General features: G+C 37.9%; 1 protein-coding gene across 3 annotated transcripts in view; it reads right to left on the bottom strand.

Moving 5' to 3' along the window:
• The window catches only part of LOC126248333 (constitutive coactivator of peroxisome proliferator-activated receptor gamma-like), a 725,840-nt gene that overhangs the window by 380,663 nt on the left and 331,970 nt on the right, over window positions 1-13,207 (bottom strand). For all 3 annotated transcript variants that reach the window (XM_049949229.1, XM_049949228.1, XM_049949230.1), the window contains one exon: window positions 8,452-8,665. In XM_049949229.1, the coding sequence (XP_049805186.1) occupies window positions 8,452-8,665 (214 nt within the window). The remainder of the gene's footprint in view (window positions 1-8,451; window positions 8,666-13,207) is intronic.

The following is a 13,207-nucleotide window of genomic DNA, read 5'->3' as shown; positions in this document are numbered from 1 at the left end:
TTCATTAAGTGCCCTCACTACAAAACTTCCAGTTTTATTCATTTATGACCAGTTAAATTCTCTTGTGGTAGCTGATCCCAAAGAGAAAGTGATTTGGGACAGACTCTTCCCACACTTTCAAATGAAACAGAGCATGCCATGCAATCTCAAGGTCATTGCACCACCTTAAACAGGCTCTTTGACAGATATACTGCAATCTTCTCATCTAGATTATGGAAGACAACAGATCTCAAAGCTCATACCACTCTTTAAGTGACAGCTACCCAACACTTCTTCAAAGTCCATCCAGTGCCCTGGGCTCTAAAGAAGGCTCTTAACACAGAATTGTATTAAGTCACTCATGAGGGTGAAATATTGTCTGTCTCCCATAGTCTATCACCCACATTGCTGCTAACACTACACAAACCCAGTGGCTCTTTAACACTTCATGGTGACTTCCAAGTGACAACAAATGCATGACATGATGTGGAATCTTATGCCCTACAGACCCCAATATGAACTCAGCTCTTTTCCAGTAAAGCTGACATCACAAAGACATATTTTCATAACTCCTCAGATACAGCATCAAGGGCTTACCAAGTGCTAAATATGCCATACTGCCTTTACCATTATAATTGGTTACCTTTTGGTATCCCTCCAGCCCCTGTCATATATCAGCATTTTGTAGATAACTTGCTGTAACATATTCTCAAATGTGCAGCATACCTTGGCAAAATACTGGTTCAGCTGTGACTCTATCACTGTCACAGTCTCAAGCTTTTGTTCCAAAGGTTGGTGGGAAAAGGATTCAAATTCAACCTGCATAAATGTTCTTTCATTCAGTCCTGACTCATATAATTGGCATTCAAAGAGTTGATAAAACATATTTGCATCAGTGGAGGACTAAGTCATGGCTATCAACCATATGGAAGTGATGTCTAACATCTTACCTTATGCATCCAGTGGTTATCTAGTAATGTAAAGGGCTACCCCACTTGAAGGCCACAGTCCTTGACAACCGTCTTAGGTGATAGTTGACTATGTCACTTGGCTGAATTTCTATAAGTTATTTGAACATTGTATACACTACAATACAATATGGGGTAAATTAAAATCAACATAAAAATTAATGATGTCAGAACTGATCACATGAAACAATTTTGTTATCTTGGTAGTATGGTGACCGAGGACAATAAATGCTTAATGTAAGTGAAGAGAAGAACCGCACTGGTAAAACAGGCATTTTAACCATCAAACATTTGAATATAGATGTCAGAAAATATTTTGCAAATTCATTTGTATCGAGTAAACAGTTCTATGGAAGTGAAAGTTGGACTCGGGGTAAACAGAGGTGGAATCAACTTGGAACTGCTGAAATGAGGATATGGTGGACAATGACAAGAGCAAGCTGGAATGAAATAAAAACCAACCTGAAAATCTTAAGGGAAGTAAATGAAGAGAGGAGATTATTAAAGTAAAGAGAAAAATAAAATTTACTGGATGTGCCATCAGACATAAAACCTTCATTATTAAAATTCCTGAAGGGACAGTGCTGGGAAAGAAAGGAGGCAGATGGTCTAGGATGAAGTATTTGGAAGACACTGAGAAGAGGATAGGATGTTGCAGTTATGTGGAAACAAAACGAACAACCAATGACAGATGAGAGTAATTGTACTGACAAGACATTAGCCTTTAGAATATCAATCAACTAATTTCAAAGTGCGTATACTTCTTTTACATCCTGTAGTTAGGAGCATGTATCTTAAGCAATTTCAAGTGGTACAACAACATAAAACTAATTGTAAGAGAAGCTGATGTCAGATAGAGATTAACTTGAGGTGTTCTCAGGAAATATTATTCACTTATCATAAGGGCAGCTTACACAACTCTAATTCAACAAATCCCTGATTACTGCTCAGCATTCAGGAATTTTGCACAGTTTTAATTGTGGAGATACAGATAATTCACAGAACAGTTCATTTTGTAAAAAGTTTTATTCATGAGCACAAGGACATCAAAAGGAGATAATTGAACTCCAGAGGTAGATGAAACAGGAGAGGGATTTTGCTTCATAAAGAAATTTATTGTTAAAATGCCAAGAATGTATGCTCCATAAAGACTCAAGCAACATAATACCTATCCCACACATATCTTTTGCAATAACCATGATGGTACAATCAGAAAACTCTGAGCTTGTACAAGAGGCTTAGCAACAGTTGTTCTTTCTGTGCACCATTTGTGAATGAAACAGGCAAGGACAAAATGGAGGGAGGGATGATATATAAACATGACTCTGCCACATACAATAAGGTATCTTGCTAAGTGTAAATATAAATGTCAATTTAAATTATTATTGTTTTTTCTGTGGTAAGCCCACAGGTGAAAAATGTTTTGAAATTGCTGCAATGCATCGTTGATCTTATCTTTATTCTGTACTAGCCAATGTGAATTTCAGTTTTTGTTTGTTTATGAACACCCAATCCGATTGATTACTGTGTACCACGGAAAATTTTTTTTCTTTGTGTATTCACTTCTCCCAACATATTTCCACATTTTTGTGCAGCCTTGAAATTTTACTTGTACATGACAAGCTCATGCATAGTCACAGACAATTTTGAAATAAAAAGTGTCTATATAATTTTATTGCTTCACGACAATTTGGAAAAATGGTTTTGAAGCTACTTTTACTTCACCACAATAGCATTTTTCATAAGGTAAGCACGATAAGATGTAGTTAATTTACATTTGCATGTGAATTTTAATGTTACTGGTAGATTATATACTTTTATGTCCCTATAAAACAAGCTACACAAGAAATCAACACATAGATAACTTTACCATCCCTGTGTCAAAATTTTCATACAATGGCATTAGCAGTCACTATGTTTATCACCTTCATATATAATGTAAATAATAAAATAGGCAGTTCCAGATAAAATCTTATTATATAAGTTTCAATCAGTGTAAGTTCTCCACAGTTTCATCTACAAAAGACCAAATTTAATGGTCCACCTGCTTTTCTGTTGTACGTACGCTGTACAGTATTCACTTGTACAGTATTCATGGACACTTGCACAACAACAACTAACTTTATTCTTGGCAAGTGAGATCAGTAGTATGAGCTACAGATTATTAATGGCACAGAATATTTGCCCAGTGGTCATATAGTTCAAAGCATTCTATTGCAAAAATAGTTCTGAACATAATTGCTGTTACTGGCACACCACAAAGTGAAATAAACTGTTATTGAGCTCCCATTGATGTATACTTTTTTAACATACAGACAAAATGCATTATAAAACATTTACAGAAGAATTGGTCTTGAATGCTGGACTTGGCACTTACACTGCATACTGTTTACTACATATACCATTAGCATACACAGCAAATGTTAGCTCAAATGGAAGTGAACACTTCCTTTATAAACTGCTACACCATACAGTGTTGCCAGGTTGCACAAATTGCTGGCCTTAGAATTTCAAGTTTATCATCACATTAACAGACAGTTCAGAATTATTACAGTAGTTTCAGTGATGATTTGGTAGCCAGGCTCTTTAGTCAGAGCCTTTATGTCAGTGGTGCTAGACAACAGACTTTGTGGATCCCTTAGACAGTAGACACATAACAATATTGCAAGATAAAACATTTATCTGATTCAATAGGTATATTTTAACTTTGCCATCTTCTCAGAGACTATGAGAATGTTTTCAGTGCAGAATATAGTGTCGTTTACCTTTCTGTTGTTGTGGCATCCTGGTTAGTGTCTGTGGCTGTCGACAGCCAGATGTTACTGTCATTTTTTACTGCCAGAGTCAGCAGTTACATTACTATAAATTTACTCTGCTGCACATCACTGCATCTACAGTTCTCAAGTACTGCAGCTATCTTCAGTTACCTTTGTCTATGTCCCAGAATGAATATTTGTGTGGGATTTTCTGAGGCTAAGGTGAACAATGCACGAGTGGCTGCACAGTGAGTGATGTTAATTGTCTTCTTCCTATGAACTGTATACAGCATGCTCTGAGATTTTAAATTACTGTTATTTCTTCTTTGCCGGCCGGAGTGGCCGTGCGGTTCTGGGCGCTACAGTCTGGAGCCGAGCGACCGCTACGGTTGCAGGTTCGAATCCTGCCTTGGGCATGGGTGTGTGTGATGTCCTTAGGTTAGTTAGGTTTAATTAGTTCTAAGTTCTAGGTGACTGATGACCTCCGAAGTTGAGTCGCATAGCGCTCAGAGCCATTTGAACCATTTCTTCTTTCTATTAAAAAAGAAGACACCCCTTCTTCCAATGATTGGTTTTGCAAACAGAGGAAACATATGTTTGGGAAAGGACTTGGTATAAATGGTTGTTGCATAGATATATAATTTCTCTCACCGGCAACTTTGCACTTATACACTGCAGAAATGTGCATAAATGGCTGGAATACATACATATTTGACTAATGCCAATATGTTAAGTATTAGCCTCATTCTTTATTAAATGGAAAAAACAAAAAAAAAACTGTGTTAATGTCTTTTTTTAACAGCAGCAGCCAATTGTACCTCTCTCTGTGCATAGGATTTGCTCCCCATTATTACTTATAGCTCAGTGCTTTTATGCCAGCAGGCACCATACACACAAACGCGCGCACACACACACACACACACACACACACACACACACACACACACACACACACAAAGTAGTGACCTAAGCATTAGCATTTACTCATGTGTCAGTAATGTAGAAAGGAAGACTAGAATTTGTCATTCTTTTGATAACCAGATGGTTCGAGATTGGATTACCAGAAAAAATAAATGCTTGAAATATTTCAAATCACTGCCTAAAATTAGCAATTAATATAACTAGTAAGTAATTTCTACATCAGTTTGGTATCAAAGGAAACAAATTAGCATTTCTCACTCATTACTGTTCAGCAGGCATCCAATAAAAGAACTGCTTCAGGAAAGTACTGGTGCACTACTGCATTTTTCTTTCTATATAGATATCCCAATGGAAATTCACAAACAGAATTCTTTGGTTTTAAATTATTCACCACTGACCAGATCTATTGCCCCTATACAATCTCAAGATCTGACATTAGTTGCATACAACAAAAAAATACTGTATTAGTTTAAGAAAAGTCATTAAAGTGCCCAGAAGTGTGCATGTCCTGACAGAAATAAATACTGCAGATAACAAGATTAAAACTATTAGCTACATTGTCAAATAGAAGACAAGACAGCCAGTCAGAGTACAGGATTCCATAACAATTAAACTAGATGACAATGGTGTGACTGATAATTCAAAAGTTGTAAATTTTTTAACTATCACTTTCTAAATGTAGCAGCAAATGTAAGATTAAATAGTTCAGTTGAAGAAGCAAGAGAATATATTGAAAACATAATTCCACAAAACTTTAAGTAACTAGAAGTAGCACCAACATTGTTCACTGAAATTAATAGTTATAAAAACCCTTAAAAAGAAAAGCTCATGTGGGGTTGATGGAAGTTCAAACAAAATTCTGAAAAGCTGTTCCAACTTAATAAGTAATGTCCTTAGTGATATGTGCAATGCACCACTGGCACAGGGAATTTTTCCAGAGAGGTTAAAATATGTAATTGTTACATCATTCCACAAGAAAGGTTACAAGACAGACTTAATCATCATTCAATTTCCTTACCGATATCTTTTTAAACAATATTCAAAAAATTAAGGTGCTCAAGAGTAGTCGCACACTTAACTGGAAAATATTTATTAGCATTTCACAGTTTGGATCCCAGAAATGTTGCTCAACTAAGAAAGATATTTATACATTCACTCATCATACAGTACAAGCCCTACATAATAATGTTTTGCCAGTTGGTGTTTATTGTGATCTTTTCAAGGCATTTGATTGTGTGCATCATGTTTATCTCTTAGAAGAACTTGGGTTTTACGGAATAGATGGCCTTACACACAGTTGGTTTAAGTCACTCAACAAACACATTACCAAAACTTGTTCTGAGTAATTGAGGCAATGTTGGAAAGGTAAGAAAATTTTAGCGACCCCCCCCCCCAAAAAAAAAGGAGGGGGGGGGGAGGAGTCCAGCAGGGTTCAATTTTAGATCCACTCCTATTCCTTATACAAACATTAAAAAACATTTTAACATTTTACATCACCCCAGTTCCCAGAACTCCAGATAGACATTGACTGTGTATACTGTATCACAGACACAGTGCCTTTGACTGTTCAGAGATGTCACTAAACCCGCCCAGAGACATAAACAACCAAGCATGAGCAGTGCCTATTAGATGGAGGGGGTCCGACAGCCGGTCAGTTCCAGTAATTCCACCAGGAAGGAGATGCATGGCTCGTGTTGTCTGTTGTTCACCCATGCCTAGACAGTCAATACTGCAGTTTGATTGCATCCTCATTGTTACTTTGTGCCAGGAATGGCTCTCAACAAAGGAAGTGTCCAGGCATCTTGGAGTGAACCAAAGCATGGAGGAGATATAGAGAGACAGGAACTGTCGATGACATGCCTCGCTCAGGTTGCCCAAGGGCTACTACTGCAGTGGATGACCGCTACCAATGGATTATGCCTTGAGGAAACCCTGACAGCAACACCACCAAGTTGAACGTCAGGTTATGACTCAAACTGTGTGCAATAGACTGCATGATGCACAACTTCACTCACATTGTCCATCGTGAGGTCTAGCTTTGCAATCACAACACCATGCAGTGTGGTACAGATGGGCCCAACAACATGCCGAATGCACTGCTCAGGATTGGCATCACATTCTCTTCATCAACGAGTGTCGCATATGCCTTCGACCACACAATCGTCGGAGATGTGTTTGGAGGCAACTCGGTCAGGCTGAACGCCTTAGACACACTGTCCAGCAATTGCAGCAAGGTGGAGGTTCCCTGATGTTTTGGGGTGGCATTATGTGGAGCTGACGTATGCCGCTGGTGGTCATGGAAGGTGCTGTAATGGCTGTACGATACATGAATGCCTTACTCCGACCGACAGTGCAACCATATCGGCAGCATATTGGTGAGGCATTCGTCTTCATGGATAACAATTCATGCCCCCATCATGCACATCTTGTGAATGAATTCCTTAAGGATAATGACATCGCTCGACTAGAGTGGCCAGCATGTTCTCCTGATATGAACCTTACCTGGGATAGATTGAAAAGGTCTGTTTATGGACAACGTGATCCACCAACCACTCTGAGGGATCTATGCCAAATCGCTGTTGAGGAGTGGGACAATATGGACCAACAGTGCCTTGATAAACATGTGGATAGTATGCCACTACAAATACAGGCTTGCATCAATGCAAGAGGATGTGCTACTAGGTATTAGAGGTACAGATGTGTACAGAAGTAGTCATACCAACAACAGATGTAGCACATGAGCATGAGTCAGAGTACAATGCTCCAGATTTGTGAATGTACAGACTGATGAAAACTTGAACTGGAAGAAGCATATTACTGAACTTCTCCCGAAATTCAGCTTCACAACTTTTTCTCTTTGTAATGTTGCTAATCTTGGAAACTAACATATCAACCTCCTGATAAATCTTGCAATTTCCACTCAATAATGTCTTATGGAATAATTTTCTGGGGTAGCTCATCACTTAGAAAGAAAGTATTGATTGCAGAAAAGTGAGCTGTAAGAATAATATGTCATCTTCACCCATGGATGTCATGGATGTGCCTCTTCAAGAAGCTAGGAATTTTAATTGCACTGTCACAATACACATATTCACTAACAAAATTCATCATAAATAATCAATTACAATTTTAGAAGAAGCGTGATGTCCACATCTACAACACTAGATGGAAAAATGATATTAATTACCCACTGTTAAAACTGTCAGTGGCTCAGAAAGGAGTTCAGTATGCAACAACTAAAAGTGTTGATCATTTGCCCAATAACATAAGATGTCTGCCAGGTAGTAGAGCAAGTTTTAAATGTAATTTAAAATAATTTCTCCTTGACAGTTCCTTAATAATAATAATAATAATAATAATAATAATAATAGCAATAGCAACAGTAAGTGTAGCTGGATGAGTATGATTCAAAATAATGCGTTCATTAATGTTAACACCAATCATGTATACACATCCTGTCAACTGACTCATTCCACATCATTTCAATAAAATAATCATTCAAATGATGCACGGAATATATAACTACCTAACTAATCGACCCAGAGGTTGTTTGACAATCTAGAGAACCTTTCTGTTCCATCCACCAAAAACATTCAGCATTTGCCTGTTAAGCCCAACATTACACTGTCCTCGTGGGTGTAGACATCATACATATGGTTTTTAAATCTGTGACACATGCTAGTTGCCTAACCATTTAATTCCAATTTTTCATTTACAACATGGGGAGTATTCTGAATATACTCCTTAATTCAGTTCATTTTGTATATGTTCAGCATTGCAGCTTGATAAGAACCAGATACAATCCCTTGAAAAATACTATAACTGACCTGTAATTGGTATGTCTGGGTGTGGCAGGTAGCTCCAAATACTTTCAGCCAAAACATCACTCATACTTGGATCACGTAAAAGCTCAAAACATATCAGTCGGAGCAAAATGTAAATGGTGTCTCCCATTGGAATATGCCTTATATAGTTGGCAATGTTGTGTGCGATGTTCTTGTACCAGTACATCCCTCGGCTGCTAATTCTTTCATGATACCACTGTAGGGAGATAACAAGAGGACAAGAGAATAAGTAAAACATTTAACTTTTGCATATGCAATTCCAGAAACAACAATCTAGAATAAAATGACACACATATAAAAACACAGTACTGGGCAAATAACATGAAATAAAAAAGAGAAATCTTAAACTTTTATTGGATTAATTACAAATGATCCAGTGTGTCATAAATGACTAATGATCAAACACGAGGTATCTTTCAATTTAACAATGTGGATCTGATTGCGAGTTATAAAGAGGCTGAATTTTATTCTCCAGTGTACCCCAATATTATTATTCCATATGTTAGTGAGCTACAGTTCCATTTGAGCAGATCTCTCAAAGTGAAAGTGACAGCATTCTGGCTGATAAAATAAATATTCAAGTAGCAAAAATTCCTCTGAGGTGACACATAAATTCATTCATTCACACATAGCGTTCCAAAAACCCAATTTTGAAAGAGAGCCTTCAGTGATGTTGGAGGAGCTTATGAGTGCTCAATGCTGAGGTTATTAGTGCTCAGTGCTGTAGAATGAGTCGAGTTATACATTAAGTGCGACAGAAAATCGTGAAGTGCCCTATAATAACTTCACAAATACCATCACATCCAAAAGAGATACACGTAAGACAAATTTTCACATAGGTAGCCTACACCAATATATTTTCACACTGGTGTTGTACTGCAAACAACTGTGTCAACAAATCAAAATAAGCAGCAGATTAAACCAAACATAATAATCACTATGTATACCATGGATCCACACCATTCAAAACTGTCATTCAAAAACAAAAATGACAGTAATTCAGCACTGAAGAATACCTTTGAAGTATAGAACAAGAAATTAGGAATGTCAATAATAATGTAAATGCATTAGGTTGTGTGAAACCTGGTGCTTGCATGAATCAATTCTTATTTACAAAAAGTGATATTTCTCCTAACACAATGAAGGATGAGCATATTGTGATCTGTGTTGCTAAAAACTATGTTTCACATAATTAAGCTTTGAATATTGTTAATGCCTTAAGAAAGCCTCAACACTTACTGAAACATACGCATTGTTCTTCACGTTCCCCAAAGGTATGATTTAATTCAATTTTCGTGTGTTAACAGGGCAGTAGGAACAATGTGGTATCTTCACAGGCATGACATTGTCACATCACTACACATTCAGCATGAATGTTTCATGGACCAACAATGGCTCCGTAACAGCTGGGGAACAGAACTCTGTGAGAGGGAAACAAAATCATTACACAAGTTGATCTACAAGAAGCACAGTGTCTGAACCGGTGCTGAAAAGATCATGGGCAGAACTCAGCACGCAGCTGATGTGGGTGGCTAATAGCTACACACTTGGCACAATACATGGCACCATACACTACGTCAAGTCTGTAATGGTTGAACTCCAAGTCGGCACTAGACCACTCGGTCTTCTGCTGCCCGCCAGTAAACATTTCTGCCATTGGTTCCGCCCATATTATGTGTAATGTGCGACCTCCATGGCAGGTTTCCAGACTATCCTGCTGCACTTATCATGCCAGATTATCTACCTCCATCATGATGTCTGCTGGTGGGGATACTAAAACCTGAACCAACCACTAAAGGTTGGCAGCCATGCAGCCAGGCGAGCGGGCAAGTTTTGGTGTTCTTGTGAAGATAAGTCATTTTAGATTATAACAACATTTATTTTAGTACTGATTACATGGTAAATATGTGTATTAGAGTGCTTTTTAAGCACACCATTAAAGTTTTCATTTTTCTTTATGTAATATAGCAGAAAGTGTGAAAAGATCATACAGTTGGGTTATAGTTGTATTATCTGTTTACATTTTGCCGCAGTAAATCTACAGAATTTCATTTAATTGTTCTTTGCTCTCTCTAGCAATTTAACTGTAGTGTACCTCTTCATTATTTAAGTCACATTTCCAAAAAGTAGTGTGAAGTTTAAGTTGTTGTTTCAGAAACTTTGCACTGTTGTTTTTGATTACATACAATTTGCGTATAGGCCAAATTTGTGGACTCATATTCTCATGTTTATCTGTAATTTAACTGACTTATTCTTAATAAATTATTATGTTTATCATGAGTGAAAAGTGTTTGACTTGCCATAGAATTGTTAGGTTGGGGCTTTGGTGTGATGACTGCTGTAGTTTTTTCCATGTGGGTGATTGTAGTGGCCTGGGAGGAGGGGAAGTAAATGAGACTCATCAGTGTTTTTGTAGGATATGAAGCAGAGATAGGAAGATACTAGAACAGGAGGTGAAAATTGCCACCCTTCAGGCTGAGTTAGACAAAGCCAGCGGAGATCTTGACAGGTTAAGGAGGGAGAAGGATAAACAGAGGTGGGAAGTGGCAATAGGCAACAAGAGGAAGAGGCCCTGAACTTTGTCTGACAGCTTCGTGGTGAATGTGGAAAATAGATTTGACCTGTTGCTTCAGTTAGAAGCTGGTGAGCCTCAAGCAGTTGCAGGTGTAGACAGGGCACAACCAACTTTCAGCAGCAAATTGAGAAGTAAGAATATAGGGAAATCAGTAAAGAGAAAGAAAGTATTGTTGTTAGGTAGTTCCCGTGGAAGAGGTGTTGGCCAACTTTCACACGATTAACTAGGATCAGAATACCAGGTCACCAATTTTTTTAACCCTAGTGCTGGTCTGGAGCAGGTGACAGATGATTTAGAATCACTTTGCAAAGATTTCACTCAGGAAGACACCATGGTTATAGTGGGTGGGCCTGGTATTAGTATTGATAGAGATCGTGGGTACAGTATAGAGTGTGACCTGGCAAAGATTGCATCAGCATCGAAGCATAGTAGTGTTGAGTTTTTATCTGTTCTTGGGTGCCATGACCAACCTCATTTGAACACTTCTGTGAGGAGAGTTAATTTGGAGTTGGATCGGCTGCTTATGTCAGGTGCAGGGTCACACATTGGTGTGGTTCCTGTTGACCCTCAATAGGTGGGATTATACTAGGCATGGCCTTCACCTCAACAGGAAGGGGAAGGGTAAAGTGGCTGGGGAAAATAGCAGGAAAGTTAAAGGGGGGAGGCACTGTCATGAGTGATAAAATACCAGTGGTTATAGGGTTCAGAAAACACCATTTTTAGGGTAGTGACAAAAGAAAGAAACCAAGTTTTAAGAGAGGTTAGGATTGAGAAACCAAAAAACATAATTATAGCGTATTAAATCAGCGTAAACAACTGTTGGTTAAGAATTTTCAACAATCAGCAGCAATTTCAGCTCTACCCCATTTTAAATCAGTCAATATGAAAAGTCAGCTATCTTTATTGCATCAAAATATTCAAGGACTGAGAAATAAAATTAATGAATTAATTATCTGCAAAGATGAATCAGGGTCCTCAAACCCAGCTAACATAATCTGCCTCTCTGAACATCATGTCACCACTGGTATAGAACTTTTAAGTGTTACAGGATTTAGGTTAGCATCTCACGTTTGTAGAGCAGAAGTAGAGAAAGGAGAAGTTGCCATATTCATCAGGAACTGTCATAAATTTAACAACAAAGACACTCATAAATTTTGCCTAGAATAGCATATGGAAACATGTGCAACAGAAGTAGAATTTCATAAAAAATCCTTCATAATATTAAGAGTATATTGAGCACCTGCAGGTAACTTTAATCTGTTCATAAAGCTCCTTGAAGCTGTACTGGCCCATTTGGCAACCAAAAACAAAGAAATAGTGGTTCCTGGTGACTTCAACATGTATTTCCTTGAAGACTCTCCCAATAAGAACTTAGCTGAGTTAGTGACACTTTCATTCAACTTAATTCCCTCTTTAACCCTTTCAGACCCGATACGCACAATTGTGTGGCTGCGGTTTATTTGCGTTGCAGCATCATATTATTCCACTATGCAGTTGAGTTCCAAGTCACACGAGTGCAGGAATTGCTGTTTCGTATACAACTCGATTTATATTGATATCTCGTTACAGACGCGAGATATTGTGTCTTAATCTTTGGTAATTTTCAAGATGGCGGGTCGGAAGCATGTCTGTTGAGGTAAATGTTTATTGTGCTTTATTTATTGTGTTTTGACATTTGGAAAAATGTGTTTGAGATTCCGAAAGGTACAGAAGTAAATAAAATTATGTCCGCCACAATTATTTGAATACTTTCAGAGCTACAATGAGTGTAACATCCACACGCACAATTGTGCGTGTTGGGGCTATTTTACCGGCATATGGTCGTTTTCGGTCGATGTTCGTGGTTACCATTCGGAACAGATTACGGAAAAGGAAAGTCATTTTACTGTTGTATTTACGCATTATTTTCACAGTTCATTTGTTTGTTTCGTTTTAGGGCTTACTGATGAGGAAATTCTAGCCATTTTAGATGACTCTGAAGTGGGTCTTCAGTAGTGATGACGAATTGTTAGATACAACTGGGACTCTTCCAACAATCAAACCTAGACTTGGAGAAAGCTCTGAATCTTCTGTCGAGGAGGAAAATTGTAACAATGCTTCTTCAACAATACAACCAGTTGCTCCAGAAGTTCAGGACAATTTTCCCAATCAACACAGTAGAAA

The sequence above is a fragment of the Schistocerca nitens genome, chromosome 3 (assembly GCF_023898315.1).
Source record: "Schistocerca nitens isolate TAMUIC-IGC-003100 chromosome 3, iqSchNite1.1, whole genome shotgun sequence".
Lineage (NCBI taxonomy): Eukaryota > Metazoa > Arthropoda > Insecta > Orthoptera > Acrididae > Schistocerca > Schistocerca nitens.
Note: the sequence above shows the minus strand (reverse complement) of the source record. Positions and strands in the feature narration are given on the sequence as shown.